Raw genomic sequence first — 21868 nt, 5'->3', positions numbered from 1 at the left:
TGTCAGTTCTGTTCTTTGCTCCCCAACTTCAACCGAGCAGGTGATTCTTAGCACTACTGGCGATCCTCCACCAAGTCCTCACACCATCCTAACTGCTTGATGACCATTTCAATGTATTTTCTTTCTGATTATGAACTTCTTATTCCACTTGAGCCTAGTACAGTTACAGGGGAACACTAGGAGCTTCAGAGATTTTATCTGGGAGGTTCCTTGCAATTTCTCTGAGTCTTTGTGTCCTGAGAAAGGACTCTGGTTTCCACAAATGTTGTTTAGAGTTTCCTCCTTTTTGCAGAGCATCTGAAATTCCATATTTTTGTCTGCTCTGGAGGGTGAATTTCACTGAGTCATGCCGAATTCTTGAAATAAAGACAAGTCTATCCTTGCAGGTCAGCAAAAATATGATGAGCTACAACTGCATGCCTCAAGAATGTCTTTGCAAGTGGCATTTAGGTTCATGTTCATGTCCAAGCTGTTTAGTAAAAATTACTGGAAATAAGGAAAGCACAGCATTTTCTGTGTTTAAAGTAGATTGGATATTAATTGATTTTGCTCAGTGCTGCAGAAAGGTGTCATCTTTGCCTCCAGAGAATTTAAGTGGGACTGGTCTTAGAACTGAGCTTTGAACAAGCATTAGCTCTGACTAAGAGCCAGGTTACTTAGTTTTGATTAAGAATGGGTCCATGTTACAAATGCTATTGGATTATGGATAAATATACCACGTAATTAAAAGAAAGTCCATCTCTATTGATGGATCATGCCACTGAAGCTTTTGTAGAGGAAATGGGATGCCGGAGTTCTAAATTTAAGGAGTTATATAGGGGAAGCTTTGCAGACAAGAATGTGAGAAAGTAAAAAAGGAAACATTTTTTAAAGGGAATGGCTGCTTTTTATATTTCCCGTAAATGGGCTATTAGTCTTGTATTGAGTTTTTCAGCTGCTTTTATCTGAACCTGGAAAAGGAAGAAAAAAATAGTTGTTCTCCTGAACAACAGTCACAAGAAGGTTTATCTGCTCTGCCTGCTAATACAGCAACATCAATAAACAGGTCCTGTCTGAACTGCTGTGTCATTAGGAAAATGGGAGAAGAACAAAGTGCAAATTAGCAGAAGGGAGTCTGAGAGAAGGAGAGAGATTGGAAGACAAAATCTGCAGTCGATTAAAAGCTTTGCATTTAAAGAAATCAATTGGCAGAACATCGCTTGGCCACAAGGACAGCGCAGCCTGTCCATCACTCGCTGATTCTGTGGAAACAACACGAAATGTTGAATCTGGACAGCGAGGGGGGACCGCTGCAGAAGAGAAACAGCAGCCAGGCGCACAAACAACTTACCCCAACTGCCAGGAGGACTCATTGAATAATTCACAAAGAACTAAACAGTTTGATTGCACATGGGCACTGCATGTTATTATGAAGTTGATTAGCTTTTGCTCCATGGAGGATGGCTGGGCTCCATAAATGGTATGATTAATTTATTTGTTTGTATTCTTGTCCCTTGGAGCTGTGCCGCAAAGTGGCAGGTCAATGGCACATGCCCAGCACGTGTGATAACAATGGTGTTATCCGATGATTAGGGAATCATACAGTTCAAGGGAGGTCATACTATTGATATTCCTGGGACACCATTTCAAACAGAGATCTCTTACTTCAGAGCCTTGTAATGCCACAGAACATTGTAGATATTAACTAAAACCAGGTTCAATGTTTTTTAAGGCTTTTTTCACCCTCCATTGGATACCTGACAGAAGAAAGGTCATATGGCAACTCAGTCAAAGCCTGCTGATGTGACTGGAAAGACGCCTAATATTTTCTGAGCAATTTGAATTGGAATTTTTATTTCTTTTCCATATGCAAATCTATGATTTTGTGTGTTCAAGTCTCCTACAGTGAGACAGGAGAGCAAATTTCACAGTTCTGAGCAACATGTAAACACTAAAACCTTTGGGCATCTTCTGCTACGTTTTTGATGGAGCAGTTTCAGCATGTATGTCCAACCTGGATTTCACTTGTTCTATATCTGTTTAACTTTTTTCTTAATAACCAAAAACTTTAAAATGTTCTTTTAAAGCTAACCATCCTGGGGACATGAGTTGCTCAAGTTTTTATTAATCAGATCCAGAACTTTACCCCTTAATGCTGGTTACAACAGAAGTGCTATACAACCCTTTGGTTTGTCTGGGGCCAACGTGCAATAAGTTTGGCAAGTCTTCATCCATTTATGAGTAGTCTGATGTATTTCTGCACTAAAATAGCCCTGAAAACTGGAGCTAATGAGCCAGCCTTCATAAATACCCAAGAGGTGAAGTTCTGAACATGCTACGAAACCAAGCTGCCTCCATGACCTGAGGCATGGACAGAAGAATAAGATCCCAAGTCTGGGCTCTCTTCCATCGTGGCCAGCTGCAGTCTGCCTGCCCGCATCCCTCCTGGAACAAGGGTGGGCTCCAACACCCACAGCTTCATTTGCAGATGAGCTGAATAACCCCAGCCCAGAGGAAACCAAACCCTGCTGAGAATCGGGTCCTGCGGTTGATGTTAAGCTCGGTGCTGGCAGTGGCCATTTTTGGCCACACCACGCCCCCTCTTTGGAGGGCTGCCATCGGGAGGAGCGCGGGCCGGGCACTGCTCCCAGGCTGCCGCTCCCCCGGGGAGGCCGGGGCTGAAGCAAGAGCCCAAGCTGTTGTCAGTCCCGTTAACTGTCCCGGTACGCAAGCGTTTTCAGACCACTGCAGAGTTTATTTGAGGGGAATAACGCCCTCCACCTGCATAAGACTAGGGGAAGGATCACCCGAGTGTCACATCTCACAATACAAAACCTACGGGACTCCTCCAGCCTAACCACTAAAGTGTTGGTTTGTTTTTTTTTTTTTTCCCTTGGCATTATATTTAAAGATCTAAGGAGCCAATCTTGACAACCCAGACTGTCTTCTCTGCACAGAGATGGCAGAAGGCAGATATTGTACTCCCCACAAATGCTGTACTTCATGTACTCCCCACACCACTGCCCCAGCAATTTGTTTCATTTCTGACCAGGAGGGACCAACTGTAGGGCTGAAAAGGGAGTTTACTGTATAGGCTAATAAAGTATGTCAAAAACATACTTCCCTGTACACCTCTGCTCAGGAGAAGGCTGAGACTTCCACATCATTTTACACAGATTGGCTAAACACTGTCTGAACTAACCTTAGTCTGAGCAGCACTGACCTTCCCTGTAACAGGACCTATAAAGATTCAAAGTTAATTCAAGATTTTTATATTCCTTCTAAAAAAAAAAAAAAAAAAAAGAAAAAGGGAATTAAAAATGAAGAGGTAACCCTTGTGCTTTCACAGGCTGATGGTTTGTGCAACCTTTTGACCAAGCAGCGTGTATTTATTTAAAGTGAGACTGAATCCTTAGCATCATCATCTTCAATATCCAATTAGTTGCTGTTATTCACTATGTCCTACACCATTATTCTGAGTGGGTTTACCTCCATACAGAACACACTCCCTCCCCTCAAATTCACTTTCCAAGCAGTCAGCTGTGGGCTGCATTTCCCTGAAGATTCATTTTCACTTTGTGAACTGGATGCAGAGCAAATTTAGGCTAGTTTATAAGGGGCTGCTTTCTGCAACAGTATCGGCAACTTTACAAGACATCTCTGTAACCTTTCTGTGCTATGTATCAACGTATGTATCCTATAGGGAGAGTCCTAGCCTGGGAAACTAGGGAATGCCCAAGATAAGGCACTAAGAGGACTAAGGTACCACGTCCTCCCTCCACTCGTTCCCGGTAATGGTGTGATAGCCAGCCGTTTTCCCAAATGAGTCTCTGGATAATATGACAGGATTGTAATCCATGAGCTGCTTTCAGTTTTTAAGAAAACATCTCTTGCAGTTATGGAAATCTGATGTCTATGTTACCAAAAAGGTTCTATAATAATAGAATAATTATTAGAATTAGAATAATAATAGAATAATCTGAGCTGAAGCCACCTGATCTGCCTTTGGCTTTACTGGAGCTGAACACTTCAGTCGCATCCAAATCACTGCATGCAGGGTGTTGTTCCTGTCCTAATACTCTGAGCACACAGGTGAAATTTAAGCCACTGGCGCGCTTTCCTGTACAGAAGGAGAGATCCCAAGCCAGTATCTCAAAGGAAAAGTCACCAAGGGTGTATTGGTGTTTTACCAATACTTATTTTTATTTTTCTGACCTGATCTGCATCCCTTTTAACTTTAAAGATGTATTACACCACAACAAGAAGAGAACAATCTAATGCTTTGCTTCCTTTCCCTTAAGGAATTTGTCTCCATCATAATCCAGGTATTTTTAGGACCCTGTGTAAATACCATTACAGCCGTATCATTCCTGTATATGCGTATTTGTACACCCACATATACACACACAACTAATCGACTTCTGTCCTAATCCATTTTCTCTCTCATGCTAATTTAATCTTGTCCACTGCATGTTAACTGTTAAGTCAGGGAATGCGCTGAATGAATGGACTGTCTTGGATAAATGGTAATTCCTAAGCAGTGTCTCTGACTTTTAATGATGCAAAATGAAGTTAACAGAGAATAATTCAGATTCCTACGGTGATGCTGCTGAAGGATGTTGTCGTTTCACTCTTGTCCTGCCTAGGAAGGCAGTGTTTCATCCTCAAAACAAATATCCAGCATATCTCAGTCCATCTACCTCTTTCTTTCTCTCTTACTTTTCTGTCGTTCACAAAAATAATACACTTTTTTAAGGATGTATGAAACTGCACATCCTATTATAAGTCTTTGGGAGGAGACTGAGCTATAAAGCTGTGTATTGCAGGGAACAAGAAGCATTTGTATATATTGACTAACCCAGACTCCTTGTAAAAATCCAATCTAAAATAAAGATGTTGATATAAATTTTTTTAACAAACAGATCTGATTTCTATTCCCTTTCCCCTTGCTAAACGGAGGATATATTGTTTCAGAATGGCAATATTGATTTATTTTGCTTACCTGCTTCCCCATGGCCAGAAATAAAATATTCCAAGAACACAATCAGCATGATGCCTTTACGCTGCATGGCTGTCAGTAAAATATCTGTCCTCAGTGAAGCAAAAAAGAGCTGCAGTAATCTACAGGTTTGGTGCTTGCATGGCTTTTCTGTATTTTCTTTCTTTCTTTCAGCTCACCTTCGTCTCAGTGTAGGGGTCAAGGCTGCTGTCTCATTCTTCTTGTTCTCCTTTCGGTCCAGAGGTGGTGTTTTGTTTTTTTTTCCTCAGGGCTCGGATGCCTTCTGGGTGTCACCCGTACATTGCTTCCAATAAATAAATAAATAACAAGGATTTTCTGTGTCCTTACCCCTCTCCATGCAGCAGGCCAGGGACGCTCACATCCCTGCTGCCGCCCCTTGAATGCACCATCGAGGGCTGACGCGACGCGGAGGGCTCTCTTCGGTCCGGTCCTTTGCGGTTGTTCGGATGCTATTTCGAAACTTTCATTTCTGCTCCTTGCTTTTGGTGGAGCTTCGTTTTGGCTTTGCCTGGGCTCCCCCTGCCAACCCTCCCGACCCCCCTCGCACCTCCCGCAGCCGGCGGCTCCCCGGGGCGGCGATGGGGTCCGGGCAGCCTGAACCCTGCTTTGTTAGCAGGTCTGCCCCAGCACCTTCCTTCCCTTTGCTCCCTGCAGCAGAGGGTCATAAGAAGAACAGAGTTGGCGTTTCTCCCTGGGAGATGATGAGAAGCAAGTGCTTTCTTGGCTCTTCTCTCTTTTTATTTGGGTTTGGTTTATTTTACGTTATTTCCCTCCTCCCTCCGCTGTCACGGAAGCCACTTCTCCCCCACCTCCGAGGGATTTGCTTCGCACAGCGAGCGCCGGGGGGATAAGAGCAAAAAACAAGGGCAAGGCCCGCCCGCCGGTGCCGGCGCCCGGGCGCTCCCCGCCGCCCCCGCTGCCGGGGGCCGCGGTGCCCGGGGAGGGGCGGGAGGGCAGGCCCGGGCAGCGGCCGCTCCCCTGGGCTGGAGGTGCAATGCCCAGCGCCCAGGCGAGAGGGGGAAAAAGGAGAAGGAGAGGGCTGGAGGATCCTTCCTCCCTCCTGCTACGGCGAGGCTCAGGGCTGGGGGTTCCCTTCCCTCCCGAGGGCCCGTTAGTTATCTGCAAGTTTTGTCTCTGCCTCCTTTCACATCCCTCGGTCCTAACTGGGCAGCTCTCCTCTCTGGTCCTGTCTGGCTGCAGAGGGGATTATTATAACATGTGATCTTCTTCCTGTTCTTTATATGTGCGCTTTTTTTTTTTTTTTTTTTTTTTTTTAGGGAGGAGGAGGAGGAGGATGGGTCGGCTCCGCACCTCCTCGGCGGCGGGGCTGCTCCTTGTTGCGCTCAGATGCGGGCGTTGTTTTCCAGCCGCATCTTCTCCTCCAGGAGCCGGTGCGTGCGTGTCCGTGTCCGTGTCCGTGCGTGTTTATGTGTGCGTGTGTGTGCGTGTGTGCAGGGCGGGGGCGCCCGGCCGGTGCCTGCTGTCCCTGCAGCACCCTCTGCCAGCCCGCCCGGCACATGGCAGCTGCCCTGCGGCGGGGCCCTGCCGGCACCCCGGGGACACAGCCCCCTCCCGGGCACCCACAGGGCAGCCCCGGGGCGTGGGGAGAGCGGGGTGGCTTTGGGGTTTGCTTTCCGTATGGCCGACACGGTGTACCGCCGGGGACAGGCATCGGGGGTCTTTCCATAGTCACAGACGTGAGCTGGGACAAGCCGGGCAGCGAGGGGACTTGTGACTTCCCGGAGAAGCTGGGGTGTCTGCTCTGGCACCGCAGACACACATGCCTGCCCCAGCCAGCACCGGGCATGCCCCCGAAGTCGGGTTTGCTCAGGTGTCTCCAACACAAAGCTCCCAGGAACCCAGCCAGGCTCCAGCATGTAGCGATCGGGGGGGAAAGTGCTCAGCCCTAGAAATAATTTTAATTCAGGGAGTGAGTTTCCCCCCCAGCTTCATTCTCTCTTTCTTCGGCTTTCACGGCGGTGTAATGCCATTAACTTCTGCTTGCTGTCACAGAGGGAAGCAGGTCCGATGGGAGTCCAAATGTAGACGAGGTTATTCCTGTGCCCATGTGTGCGCAGGATCAGACCTTAGAGGGATTTGGAGAATGTGGGTCATACAAAGAAGAACAAGGAAAGATTTATTTCCCTTTGGGGTGGGAATGTTTATGTAAAGCAGGGTTATTTAGCTAGGTTTTGGGGTAGAATTTTCTGACTTTACCCTTATCTTCCTTTTTTGTATGTTTTTAATAAGAAAACCCAATAGAAAATTTTAAAGTGTGAAGGAGGCTTTTCCCTCTCCTTTTTGTCTTTGTTTGAAAACAGCTAAAACGCTGTAGAATTAGAAAACAAAATTCTCCTGCCGTAAATGACAGTTAGTATCCTTCAGAGGGTTTGAGTCTGCTGTGCGCTCAGCTCCCCTGGGATGCTCTGAGTCCTTTCAACTCCAGCATCTTCAGTGGGAGCTGGGGATGTGCAGTGTGTCCTAGAGCTAAAGCCAGTGTGACATTAATGAGATGCCGTCATTTGATAATTGTGCTTTGTTGTCATCGCCTGTTGATTGCTGCCTTTGTGGGAAAATGCGGTATTTTTTTATTCCCAGGTTTTAGGCTCATTCCTAACTGAAATGTTTCTCCCATTTAATTTCACCAGGCTTGAACTGTGGCACTTGAGAAAATGCCCTGGCCAAGAGCTGTAGTTGCACGGATGTAATAAAGGTCAAGAAGCTCCTGTGTAATTTAAACAACTCAAAATGGAGAGCAAAGTTCATGTTGCACTGTAAGTGGAAAATCAAAGTGAAGTATAGTAATTTACTTGTGATGTCTGGATGGCAGCACCGTAAGACTTTCTAGTTGTTGACTGAGTATAAAACTGACTCAGAACTGAAAGCCTTAATTCTTCCTTCCAATTATTGCCTGTCTTGAGAAAGCCACTACCAGTACTAATGAGTACATTTCCAGTTTAATATTACTAAAATCCACTCATGCCTGTGAGCTAAGAGGAGCTAACACCTAAGGGGGAAATTTTGCTGTTATCATTGACAACCGCTGTTGTCTGGAAGACAAATTGATGAGATCTGAGGAACAGCCCATACCCAGAGGTGTCAAACAGAGAATGCCCATCTTCGCTGAACAGTGTGTATGAACAGTGACGTGAATAATAATTATTAACTTTAGTTAGTTCCTAAACTATACAAGTGTAAATGCACAATCCTTGAGATCTCAGGCAAGGTTCATGGTCCAGACCCTGACTCTCACTAGGGCATTGGGGGAATCGGATGATTTGGAAAGTGACTGAGTTTGCTCTAGGGGCTTAGCACAGCACCAGCTGACAAAGCACCCAGAGAATAAACAGCAAAACTGTGAATCATTCATTTTGGGGGAGGAGGGAAGAGCCAATGGCAGGGCACAGAGGGGGGAGGTGTGTCACCTGTGCCGCCTGCCCTCTCTGCTTGACAGACCTGTTTGCAAAAGCCAGAGGACAGGCTGTCCTCTTTGAGATCCCCCTGGAGCGGTGGTACATCTGAATCGCTTAGCATCTTGCTTGCCTGCACCCATCGTTCCCCGTTCCTTGTACCTCTCCAGTTTGCCTTGCCTTTCCTCCTTGTATTTCCTCAGCAGCTATGACCAGCCTGAAGGAAATCTGTCGTGGCCTTCCTCTATACCCTTTGCCTGAAAACAGAGGTCGGAGGAAAGGAATACCCCATGCACCCGTGAGAACCCCTAATCTCACTGCTCAGGAGAAAAAGGTAACGTGGGGTTTCACAGGGCCTCACTTCTCTTTCTTTCAGATAAATGCAGCTCGAGGCAGCAGACCTGATTGATTACCTCAAATGCTTTTCTGAGTGTGCACCTAACTTTGTGGCAAACGTGTTTCCTTGGTGTTAGAATTTCAGTGGGTAATGGAACAAAGTACTGGAAACTCTTCTACTTGCTTTCTTTCTTCCTCCGCAGAGATAAGCAGGTTGATAGGAGGGAGATTTGCTGCGCAGCAGCTTCTGTGACTTTAAATGGCTAAATAAGAGGCATTAGACTTCAATGCTGTCAATCCAGCATTGTTCCTCGGAGATGAAATTATGAATGCTGTTCCAAAAACACTGCATGTGTATGGGAGTGTAAGCTAACCTCTCAAATACAATAAACATCAAATGTGGCGAATCAACGTCATGGTACAAGCTACACATCTGTGTATATTTGCCTAAAAGATCCAAAGATAATTTATTTTAACCAGTAGTCTGAAGCGTCCTGGAATTTAGGCAAGTTTGTAGGGAGTTAATTATTTGTCTTTAGTTGTGTAATTCTTTTCCTGTCTCTTTTTGTTTGAATAGTCTACGTACACACTAAAGTAATCATTGCATTATTTCATGTTAGAGATTTAAAAAAAATCATCAGCAGAAAATAATGGTCAATGGGTGGACATCCTTAGGAATTTGTGTGGGAGAGGATAAGGTGGGTTCCTTATTTTGAAAGTCTGTGCTTCATCACATGTAACATCACTTATAATGTGACATTCTGGTCAGAATACAGTTCCTTCCCCACTAACAAGTTGCTTGCAACTTCCTTGCCTTTGTGGGAGTTCCCCACTGGCATCAGCAGCCAAATTCTTTCGAAGTCCAATTCCACAAGCAGAGGAGAGCCTAGTCGAAGGGTAGAAAGAGGAACAGCTGTGAGCCATCCAAAGAAGATATACTTCAATGTCAGGAGCATTCATGGCTGAGGCATCCTGCCTGTGCCTGGGACAGCTCAGACATGTGGAAGTGTGGCTACTAAGTGTGCAGAAGGGGGCTGTGGTGTGCGGTGGTGGTTGTGAAGATAAAGGAGCAGGGAGAGAGTTTCGCTGAATGTCAGAACATTGCCAATCAATCATCTCCATTTTATCCCTTGCCTTTGCTAAATCACTTTTCCCCATGAGAAGTCTGCTATAGCATGAAGGAGTCCACGTTGCAGGAGAGAAGACGGTATCTCTCAAAAGGATGCCAAACCTTACTCTCTACCTGGGGAGAGAAAGGTAATGACAAAGTCCTCACTCCCTATATAGAAACTGGGATCATCTCCTGCCTCCTTTACGTGTTGCAGGGAGACAGCAATAGACTGATTTTCTGGTCCCAGTCTACTCTCTGACATCCTACCCTCATCTCTCCTTCTTATCTACCATATGTGATAAGAGGTCATGCTAGTTGGGTTTTTTATTAGACTGTTAAAGTTTTAAAAGCTTCCTTTCTGATTTATTTTACTCTTAATCTTCCACCTTAAACTCTTAACAGAGTTAGAGGCTCAGCTGGTATTTATTTTATATCTGAAAGGTCAAATCTCTTTTTTTTTAAGAGGTGTTCCACGCTTAGAAAAGCATGTAGACAGACAACTATAGAAAAGTTTGTCTGTCTACAAGGTGGTTTTTAAGTCTTGAGACAAGCTTCCAGATTTTGTTGGCAGTGTATAATGCTGAGCGTATTGCAAGGCTTTTCTTTATGTATGACACTGTGTTCATTTTCCAATTGAAGTACTCAGGGGAAGCTTTGACAGAAGTGAAGTTAATAATGCTCTGCTAATTTCCTCAGGATTTGTCCCTCTCTTCATATGCCTTCATTCCAGTTTTAGCCCTTTCTACAATAATAAATCTTAGCACTGCCAATGTTTTATTTTCTTGGGCCTCCTTTTGTGGTTATAATAGCAATCCTGTAAGTGAGATTTATAAAGTTCTGTGTGTTTTGGGGCTTAGAGGTATATAATTATAAGAGGTATATAATTCTTCCTATCATACCAACTTTAATCTTCTTGGATAAATCAAGCCATTTCTCAGAACTGATTCTGTTTATATGTTTCCTGAGTTCTCTTCCTTTGGCATTCATTGCCTGAGGCCTGAAACAGCCACATCCTCTCTCTTTCCCTCCACAGCTCAGGAAACCCTAGCTTTCTGTTTCTCAGCGTCTGTATCTTAACGTAAATATGCTACAAAGAAGCTACTCCTAAAATCTTATGCGTGGCGTGTCCTTTGCAGGACAAGGATGTTGCATGCTCAATACTCATTGACATGCCAGTAAAGCTGGAGCAACTTGGGAAGAACATGTGCTTCTCAGTGTCGCTTGGAATCAGAAAAAAACGCTATGCCTTCATCCACGCAGCAGTTCCTTTACATATCTTAGAGCCGAATCATGTTACAATCTTCCTGCCACCCCAGCAGGATCATCTGTTACCTGATTACAGCATCGCTTATGTCTGTCAGAGGGCCCTGAGGTCAGTAATGGGCCTTGATGACCTTGACAAGCTTCACCTGAGATCTCCACCTATGCCCTCTGCCCATAGGCTTAGGGGCTCCATTTAAGCTCTGGCCTGGGACTTCAATCTTGGTTATGTTGGAGATGTATCTGCCTCTAATGCTGTTACAGGGTGTCCAAGTGCCCAACCATGGACCTCATTGATCTGGTCTCCAACCTGTGGGTTGACTTGTTGTTATGAGCCTTCCTGGTGATTTCTGGGCATTGTCTCTCTGTGGTAACCACTACTGGACCTGATCCTGACTTGCACTCCTAGCTTGGCCCCAGACCTGCACATCACTGTGATTTTGCCTGATGACCTGGACTCCTGGTGGAACCTGGCTGCCCTGCTTGCCTCTCTCAGGTACTATGAGGCCAGACCCTGGCTGGTGAGGTGCCTGTCCTGCTGGCTGGGTTACTCTGACTCCATATCCCTTAGGGAGCAGCTGGGCCTTGCTGCTTCATGACATCCTAGTACAAAGAGATGAAAACCAGAGCCTGTGAAGTTGCATAGCACCTGAAGTTCTTGTTGAACTTTCTGGAGAAGAAGTAGGACATTTGATCTTAATGGTTGCTTTATGCATCCAGAAATGAGGCCACTCATAAAAGTTTATATGTGGATTGCGAAAGCCAACCTGTTGGCTTCTGTTCTGGAATGTCTGGGTGATAAAGAACTTGGTCAAACTTTCACAGCCCATGGGGCATTTACAGCAATGGCCAGTCAGAAATCACCCTGCTTACTTCCCAACTGAGCTGATCTAAACTGGGACCTATCAGGAAGAATAATACATGAAACAACCATCTTGCTTTTACAGTTGCTGTTTAGAGAATAGTGCCAGCAAAGATTCTGGGCCTGGATATCATCAGGCAGAAGAGGACAAGTGGCAGGCAAGCAACATCTCCACTGGGAAAGGGCAGAACTAAGGATGAGACTGTTGTCGTTTAGCTAGTCCCTTCCTCTCCTCGTGCTTCCCTTCCCCTCAGGAAACAGGGAGACTGCGAATCTTAGTGTTTGAGTGTCTCAAGATCCTTAAACTGGAAGTCCTGATGATGGTGTTAGAAAGGGGGAATGAATGCCATTCCTTCTGAAGAGGCACTGGTGTTTCAACAAACACCAATTAACCAAGAGGCTAGTATTCTTGGTGTCTCAAGAGAATTGCACAACAAAGATATTTACGACTGCTTGACTGGAGCAGGATTTCACGGGTTCTTTTGACTACATTTTCTTGACATTGAGAGGTCTGAATCTTGATTAAATGGCAGCAGGATCACATTTAGCTATATAAATGCTAGTGAATACAAAAAAAAGAGACCCTGCTAGTGACTAGAGCTTAAACACAAGAATGAAATGTTAGATCCAGCTGGCAGATCTAAAAGGAAGACTCTGCATCCGATGCTTATATTGCACTGTGCTGAACTGAATCAGCAACTCAGCAAATTCAGAGCGGGTTTTTTAAAAGAACCTATCAGGCTTAGGACTATAAGTGCAATTGATTTTTTTTTTTAAGACACCAGTGAACTCTGGACCTGGTTTTTCAGAGGTGCTGAGCATGTGCAGCTTAAGCTTCTGTCAGTGGAAGTTATGACCAGGAAGAACACTAAATATCAAATGCACAGTGTCTAATATTCAGAATGCAATGTGTTGGTTATAGGTAAAATCAAGCCTACTTAAAGGTCAGAATGATGTTTTATATGGTGATTTAATGAAATGTAAGGAATAATGATCTTGTATTGCCTTTCTACAAAAGCATGATGAACAGCCTATTTGAATTTACTCCTTGAGTGCCTTTCTCAGGTTATTCACTTTATGACTCAGTAATGAATATGCAAAATTCTTCCTGATGCACATGGCAATTGCCCTTTCATAAAACAGTCAGGCTCTATCTAAGCAATTTTAAGTGCCCTAGCTCTCCTATTGAGAGACCGTTTCAGAATCTCTTACATCTAAAGTCTTCAAATTTCAGGACTACATTTTTATGGCTAATTCACAGCTATTTATTCCTCTTCCAGCATTTCCTAGAAGCTCCTTCCTGCTTTGACATTTATCCTGCAGTGAGACAGCAATCAAATGTCACCTTTGTTCAGTTAAGCTAAACAAGCCCCAGTCTTAGTCCTCTTTCATAAGATCAGCTCTCTATTGTCTGTGCAACCAAGGCGCCCTTCCCACCCTTCTTATAACATCCGAGTTCATGTTTCATTAATGTTTGCATCATCAAAATTCAGGCTTCTGCTAACGTGTAACATCAATGGGATAGAGGCTCAGTCTAAGTGAATTTATTTGAAAATCCAGCCAGATTTTTCTTGCTTCTATTTTTAGGGCAAAGAAAAATATTTGCCCATCAATTTCATTATAAAACAAATAATATATTGATCAAAGACTGGGTGATCCTTGCCAGACTGGAAGCAAAACACTACTACTCTGTAGTTCTCATAGGCAGACAAAATGCCAAATGTGGCAATGTTTTCCTCTGGATTTTGTTGTTGCAAGGGGTGCAGGTGATTTTATTCTTACTTTAGAAATTTCTTAGATCTAGAACCCACTGTGATGGCTGCTTGATGCTGAGATTGACTTTGAAAATCCCTGCATATTTTGTCATGGTGTGGATATAGCTGGGATTTTTGTGTTTATTAATAATATGCCCTTGAAAAATGGCTGCTTACCTAGCTGGAGAAGAATAAGGTGATATTTGAAGATGGAAGTTGCATTTGCTCATCTGGTACATAGGTTTTTCTCCTTGTTGTTCTCTGTGTGGAATGGCAAATCTAATTTGTAGGGTTTTATTGGTCTGATTCTCAGCTGGTGTGAATCAGTATAGCTTCACTGATCTGAAAGGGTCTGACCCATCTGCCTGTTCAGTAGCCAGTATGCCAACAAAACCCCCTCTTAGTATGGGGCATTTTTAGATTTAGAGATATTGTTCTTTCTGTCTGCTCTAAGGGATGTGAGACCAGCATGCTCAAATGAAGGGGCTGAAGAGCTCTAGCTCTAAGAGCCAGACCATAATCATGTTGAATGAGGAGGTTTATTACTGAGCTAAGGGCTTTATAGACCTTTTCAGGACTTCTTACCAGGATGGATGGTGATGATACCTAGACTGGATGGTTCTAGGTGCCTTTGTTCTAGATACCTGTTTCCTGTCCTACAGCCTACCCCTTTGCTTCCTCCAGAAAATCCTTGCTTCCATAACTCTTTGAACTGCCAACTGCAGGTGTCACAAACATGGAGTATCCTTGCTATACTCAGCCCTCTCCAAAACTGGGCTTCCCTGCTTGTTTTGTAGACTGTTACCAGGTTTGGAAGCAAACTTGATCCCTTTCTATCCTTTCCACAGCCGTTAAAAATCAGCCTAAAGAAGATGTGAAATTCCATATGATTTGTGAATCTCTTCAACTAAAAGTCATCTGGATAGTGTCACCATTTGTCAGGGAACTTACAAGATCTTTTAGCATCTTTGCATGAAATTGGCTTTTTAAAGATCACAGAATCTTTATTCTCGTTATGGTTTTAATCAAGTGGAACATGGAATAGAGAGACATGACTTAACAGACTGTTGCTAAAGATAGTGATTTATTTATGGTTTTTTTCATCCAAAAGGACATACTGTACTTTGCAAACCATGGGTAATGTCTTTGAAGGCAATAGGGAGAATAAGCCACGTAGTATCATCTGTAGAATTTAATTGAGTGCTTAGTAATCACTTTAGCTAATTTGGAAGTGATACATGTAGCATCAATAAAATAATGTAAACCACCACTCTCTGCAATACATTAGGATGCTAAATGTAGTGAATCTTTAATAAAACTTAGTCCAAGAACATCTTCATCTGGGAGTATGTCACAACTCAGGGCTAAGATCCCTTTTTTGAATGGTAAGTACGGTAGGGTCTTCAGTGTCTCTAGGAGTTCAGGGTCTCAGTCTAAGGATTTCTGAACAATCTTTTCCTTGGTAATTCAGTGCCCCCTAGCATTGTAAGAGGGAATTTGTCCATGTCTGATATTGATAGGATTGAGCACTACTTAACAAATCTCCGAGGTCTCTCCAGGCAGGTTTGGGGGAGGGTGGGAAGGGAAGGGAAGGGTTATGTGTGTACATTGAATCTACAAGGAAAGATGCAGGTGGAAACACTTCAATAGGAAAGCAGGAATGGAGCTCCCCTGGTGTGAGCTTGGCCTTTTCAATTATATCATCCTTGTGTGATAGCTTAGGCAGGCTTCCAGCTGAGTCTGATTAAAGCTCAGGTCCACTCATTTACCTCCATGTCTTTTACCTCGATTTTTGTCTCTCTTGGTTTTTTTTTTGGCAGCTGGCTTTGCGCAATGCCTTGCGTTATTTCCCACCTGAAACACAAAAGAAGCTGGCGCTGGAATTTGCTGAAGAGCTCAGGCTGTATGGCCATATCTATATGTACAGATTCTTTCCAGATATTGAGATGAGGTAAGGACTGGATGGTTCATGTTGTGTTTGGCTGCCATTTGCTTACCAGCTTTCACCTGTGAAACTGACCTTTAAATAGTGGCATTGCTGTGTCCTGATTGACCTCTTGTAGAAGTCATGTCATAACATATTAATGAAGTGCATCATCTGAATAAATTGGATGTTCGGTATATCGTTAGATAGCAGTGGTCTCATTTCCAGTGGGGGATACTGCTCTTCTGTAAAGCTGTGTAACAGTGATCCTTCATCCTCCAGCTTTCATCCTGTTCTCTGTCCTCATGAGAGTCCCATGGGAGACAGTGTGCACCCTTCTGGATAGGCTGTGGCAGGGCCAGGACAGTCTCGCTGCTGGAAAGCTCAGCACCACTCAACACAGGGGAAGGATTGTGCAAGGTTGTGTGCTTGGTAATGCCAGCTTTACTGTACACAGCGATCCCAAATGCTCTGCCCCATGACAAGTCTTAGTTTCTAGAGGCCAGTCATTACTCAGAGACCTCTGATGGCAACCTGGACAGAAAACTTGCAATAGTCCTGAGCTGCTGCAAGTCAAGTCTCAACTGAACCAAGAGGTAAGATAAGATGAGTGGGTGGCTTGAGACCTGCTGTGGGTGGCTGGTTGTTTCCCAGTCTCACAGAGAAGGCTTTCTGGGCTTAAAAGAAAGACAGTATATTTTTCCATCATCGGAACCTGTATCTGACCCTGGTTTGTAATATGCTGTGCCTGTTGCCTGTTGATCTTGGAGCATCACTTCATTCTGGGGCTGATGGGGCTAATGTTTGTGAAGCAGAATAGTTTTAGAGAGGGCTGCCAGGGGCTAGCTGCTTTTTTGGACTGATTGATTCCTTTTTGCATCCAGCAGGGGCCTGGTTAATGTCTATACAGAAATCTGAATAAAGCAAGCAACTAGAAAGTACTCTGTTTTCCACAGACATCCATATTTCTGTGCTGTCCATAATAGTCTGGGGTCAGCCTTTGCAGAATTCAGCTAAGTGGAGGACAACTGGAAGACTGTCTGAAAGATATTGCAGAGCTGGACTTCAGAGGACCCCAGTCCTGAACTACAGATGAGGGCACCTTCCACGTAGGCTTGGATGAGACAGTCCACCAGCTTCTCTCCATCACTAGCATCAGTGACTCTTTAATAGCTTCAAATATTTTTTTCTTTGTGACCCTTTCACTGATCAATCATTCTAATAGATTGTTACAGTCTCAGATTAAGAAAACGCCTTTTGTTCTCTGTAGTCTGGTAGTGTTTGATTTTTGTTCTGTGTGTCCCAGGGAGCACGCTCTAACTTGGTTTTGTTCCATTTAACAGCCATGCTCTCATACCAGCACACTCAGCTGATATCTGAACTTTGGGTTTCTCATGTTCTGAGCAGTATTATGTGGAAATATCTCTTCTTGGTGAATTGGTATCATTCCACAGAAATCCTGTTATTTTATCTCATCAAGCTTAGAAAAGCAGAAAAGACTAATAAAAAAAGTATTGTGAAAAAACTCAAATGCTTTCCCTCCTGGTTTGGCAATGACTACAAGGCATTTGTTTTAGAATCCTGATGTAAAAAGCAAGGATAAAGTGCATATGATCATGGGAGGAGCTCAGTCGCTAAATCTGTAGAATATACATTCCAGATCTTAGATCATGAGCTGGTCAGCGGATGTCTAATTTTTTTTGTAGTTGGCACTCTTTAGCCTAACCTTTTCAGTGTAGCCATCTTCCCTGTACAAGGCAAGTGTCCAGCCACTGAAGATCTGTGGTCCAATCAAAGGAAGATCATTCAGAAACCATGTCAAATGATCTACCTTCAGGAATATCCAGCATCTGTAATGGTGGTGTTGCTTACAGAAAGGGAAAGAGTGAAACTCTTGATCAATGGCTGTATTTCCATTTGGTATCATACCTTAGAGGCCTCAGCACAATTGTACTAAGATCTGTGCAAACACAGCAAAAGAACTGTCCCTGCCCTGAAGAGCTACAGTATAAATCTAGGACTAGAAGTTTTAGAGCAATTTGTTGTAACAAACAGCTGGTAGAGGAGAAAAGTTAGATGATGGCAGCAGCTGGCATCGAAGCACATTAGTGCTAGGAAACTTGACTCAGAGTACCTTTGTAAGGGTTTCCCATACCTCACCTCTCAACTTTCTGGATGAAAAGCATCTTATTCAGTAAAAAGGCCCATATTTCTCTGAACTAGTTCAGTTTTTGAGAGCTTCTTTGGGACTGAAATTCAAGCTGGGTGTTTTTTCTTAGATAGGATCTTAACTAACAAGGGCTGATGAGCCTGAAGGCAGCTTCCACTGATGCTGTTTTCCTTGGTTTTGCAAGACGTAGCTGCTTGGCCTGGCAACTGCGTTTCAGAGGCCAGTTCCAGAATCCCAAAAATAATCCAGTTAAAAAGCAATGAGAGCTCTTGGCTGCCATATTTATAACCAGTTGTGATTAACTGATTCAGCAAATAAGCTGAATATAATTTTTTCTTTGCTTAGTTCTGATAACAGTTAAAACCTGATTTGCCTGTTAAAGTACATATGTCATTTCAGACCTGCACTTCCTCCTTTTTTTTTTTTTCTCTTCCCTCCTGAATAAAAGCCTGCAACTCAAATGAATGTGTTGACATGCAGGGATATTTCTGTGGGGTAAGCTGTTGTGGTTGCCCTTGTGAGTCAGAGTGTCTCTCCAAAATTTCTGTGACTACTGTTTCAGAGCGTATCCCATAGGAGACTACCCTTGCAAGACCAAATCAGCTGCTGCCATTATGTTGATGATCATGAATAACCTGGACCCCTCAGTGGCTCAGGTAAGGTAGAGTGAAAATAAAGAAGCTGGATTCACGGGGCAGCAGCAAATGTGCATGTTCCTTCCTGTATATGCTCTCACATAAAAACTGAAGAATTTAGGCATATAGGTGAAATGAATCTTAGTGCAGGTAATCCTCCCTCCATGGATTGAATAGGATTTTAGTTGTTCATAGGCCTTTTGCTGGTTCTGTGCTCCAAGGTAATGCCAGTCCCTGTGCCTGTAGAGTTGGCTGCTGTGTGTTGGCTAAGCAGGGCAATTTCAGTAGTGCCAAGGCAGCCTCCTTACGGAGTGTTGTGCTAGAATGTCCGTTTCTGTGAGGCTAAGCCTGCAAGGGACTAAAGGCGATGCTATACTTGTGGTTATGTTTTCATTCCTGGGGTTTGGAGTCTTTTGTATTAAGTTCTGTAGTTTGCTGCTGTGGGCAGTTGTTAATCCTGCACGATGGGTCCTGGTCCTAACTCAGACCTCTGAGGCCTCCTGCAACACCAACAAGGCTTGCTCCAGCTCCTGCTATATGCAGGAGCCTGGTCACTGTCTGTGAGAGAGGCAGAGCTCAGCTGTTAGTACGTTGCTTCTACAACATATGTTGAAAAATTAGTGCTGATGCTTTCTGTATCTTTGAAAACTCCTGCCTCAAGGACTGACTTACTAGATGATTGCAGGACCAAAGTCCATCCTTACAAGCACTAACCAGTGTAAGGCATCTTTTTGCAAATGGCAGGGGAGAGGCCGTGCAACTGTGCCCTGCTGGTTGTAGACTCTTCCAGCTGTAAATGCCAGCAGCAACCCAACTGTAAGCTCACTCAGTCCCTGTTTAAGGGAGTTTAGTGGGATGTCTGTTACAGAAACTGCAATCCAGGAATCACTTTGTAGCATTCTGCATCCAAAATACCATTGTAACAATAACGAACATCTCGCTTTGAGAAAGAATTTAATTTTTTTTTTTCTTAAATTGTCACTTTTATAATGGTATTTTCTGATTTCAAGAATCTAGAGAGCGTTGATGCAATAAGCTATAGAAAAGATTTATTACTGAGATTAGAAAAATAGCGTGGAGGTACAGTGAAATGTTTCAGAAAAGTGCTTGCCTTACTGTTAAATTGTCTTTTTCAGTTTCCTCAGGAGCTTGTCACTTATGGAGGAAATGGGCAGGTCTTCAGCAACTGGGCGCAGGTAGGACATCGCTGCTTTTGCAGCTTGTTGCATGAAACCGGTTTCACCCTCCCCCACGCACATTCTGCTTAGGCAGTTTGTGATCATTCTTGGCAGTCGTTGTCTCAAAATGCTCCAAAACATCCTGTCTGGAGAGAGGAATGCTCAGTTATGAACTACATAGCTGGGGAGAGCTTTATTTAGTAAGAGGAGCACAGACAGCCCAACAGAAATACTAAATATAATACCATAAACATACCGAGCTGTGTGTGATGATGTAAGGACCAGTTCTTTGCCTTTCTCTGATGCATTTGTATGTGCCTGTGTATTTTGCACAGAAAATTTTAGAGTCAAAATGAATTCTAGGAAACAAAAAAGTTTATCTTTTGCTTGCTTGTTTCCGGTACTTTTACAACATTTTTCACATGTAGTGGAGAAAAAAAGGCTTTGATTTAAGAAAGTGCAATCCTGAGTCTTTTTCCAAGCAAATCAGATTAGCTGTAAATATTTACATGCTAGCTGGCCAGATCACAGTGCACTTTACTGTCAGGCCTAGCAACATTATCCCTGATCTTCTGAGAATAATGGCAGGTGGGTAAAAGCCTGTCTAAAATGGGAGCTGGGATGTCTAAGGTGTGGTTGTATAATCTCTGTTCTCCTTCTCTATCCAAAAATGGCAATAAATACACTTGCTTTAATCCAAGTATTGCAAAATGCACGTGGGAAACGTTTTCAGGAGATCTTTGGCGTCAGCAATGTGTTTAGACTTAGGTTTTGTATGAGCTCAATTTATTCTCTCAAGAAAAAAAAATGCTGTGGGTCTGAATGCTCTACAGGTGTGTGGTGGCAGGAGGAACATTTAATGAACAACCATCCTGAGTGTCTGTTGATAGGCACAAATGTGGTTATTGTGAATGCCAAAACCACATCTTCCCTGCAGCCCCGGGTACGCCCCAAGGCCACAGAGTGGGGACGGGTGGAGAAGCGGCATTGAGTTTTGCAGCGCGGAACAGAACCGGTGCAGGTAGAAAGCTACATCCCCCTGAAGGGCAGCATCAATCCCACAGGCTGGGAAGATCTTGATTTTTGATTCTGTAACTTACCTAAGCAAAAGCTGATTTAAGGAGCCAACTTCTGTCATAAAGGATCACGTATGCATCTCATTGTGGCTTTATCTGAATCCGGCCTCTTGCTTACTAAAAAATCCAAGCAAAACTAACCTGTAAATGAAGTTCCTAGTTAGAGGAGGGGAATGGATTCCTCACTGTAGCATGGGACTAAGCGACCTGGGTTTTCTTCCCAGTTTGACTGTGATTTTTCATTTGTGGCTAAAAGAAAACTCCTGCTTCAGTTTCCTGATCTGGTAAATGGGAGTTAAATGGAAGTCTTAGAACAGTTTTGCCTCAAAAGCTGCTTGACTTTTAAAAAGAAAGGTACCATGGCAATGCACACCATTTCCGTATTCTGTGTATCAATTAGTAAATGCCAGTTAACTAATGCCTGGTAACTACATGAGTTTTACAGCATTTCTGATGTGAGCACTGCCCACAGCCTATATAGGAGCCTTTATTGGACTGACATCCCTTAGGCAGATGCTGGGCTGCAAGGTGAAGTAGAAGCGGTGCCAAAGTCAGAAATACTCTCTTTTCTCTTGTTCTCATCCAAGCCAGCGCTATGACCTGCAGTTGTTTCACAGCAGAAAAACAAAACCTTTTTGTTTTTGCTTACTTAGAGTAGCAATCACGTGGATGATTCAGTTATGACAGAACATCTTGTTCTGTTTGTGGCTTTGAAAACAACATGCTTTTTTGGAAATCTATCATTGCAAAATTCCTAGTGAAAAGGTTCAGTTTGGTTTATATCACCCACGCAGACCTGTGCTTTCTTCTGAATAATTTTAAAAGAAAGAGCCACGTCCAGAGCTAACTTTACAAGCCTGCAGACAACAGACCTGTTCTTTCAGCTAGGAAAGGCTTTTGTTTCCTCCTTATTAGTTGTGCCTTTCAGCGCAAAAGGATCTATCTTAGAGCAGCTAGTTTTATTACAATGTTTTCCCAGCCTTCTAAAGAGTTGAGAGTTCAGCTAGTTACCTGTTCTCTCATAGGACCAGAATTTCATTATTCAACATTTTCATAAAACAAAAACAAAATGTAAAAAGCAAGACAGTAGCTCCAGTAACTCTTTCCTGTTCAACTTAACTTGCAGCTTGGGAAATTAGCTGGGTTAGAAGGG

The 21868-nt window shown here is 43.6% G+C and overlaps 2 protein-coding genes across 2 annotated transcripts in view; one reads left to right on the top strand and one right to left on the bottom strand.

Moving 5' to 3' along the window:
* LOC309595049 (netrin-4-like) overlaps positions 1 to 5048 on the bottom strand; it is a gene marked incomplete at its 5' end in the record, with an annotated part of 51913 nt that extends 46865 nt beyond the window's left edge. The window contains one exon of the mRNA XM_082321513.1: positions 4982 to 5048. Coding sequence (XP_082177639.1) covers positions 4982 to 5048 — 67 coding nt within the window. The remainder of the gene's footprint in view (positions 1 to 4981) is intronic.
* A 3569-nt stretch (positions 5049 to 8617) lies between these two features.
* The window catches only part of UROC1 (urocanate hydratase 1), a gene marked incomplete at both ends in the record, with an annotated part of 43896 nt that continues 30645 nt past the window's right edge, over positions 8618 to 21868 (top strand). The window contains 4 exons of the mRNA XM_082322041.1: positions 8618 to 8743; positions 15553 to 15683; positions 18389 to 18482; positions 19598 to 19657. Of these exons, the coding sequence (XP_082178167.1) occupies positions 8618 to 8743; positions 15553 to 15683; positions 18389 to 18482; positions 19598 to 19657 (411 nt within the window). The remainder of the gene's footprint in view (positions 8744 to 15552; positions 15684 to 18388; positions 18483 to 19597; positions 19658 to 21868) is intronic.

This window comes from Platalea leucorodia (assembly GCF_965183815.1).
Source record: "Platalea leucorodia genome assembly, chromosome: 9".
In the NCBI taxonomy this organism is placed as follows: Eukaryota; Metazoa; Chordata; class Aves; order Pelecaniformes; family Threskiornithidae; genus Platalea; species Platalea leucorodia.
Note: the sequence above shows the minus strand (reverse complement) of the source record. Positions and strands in the feature narration are given on the sequence as shown.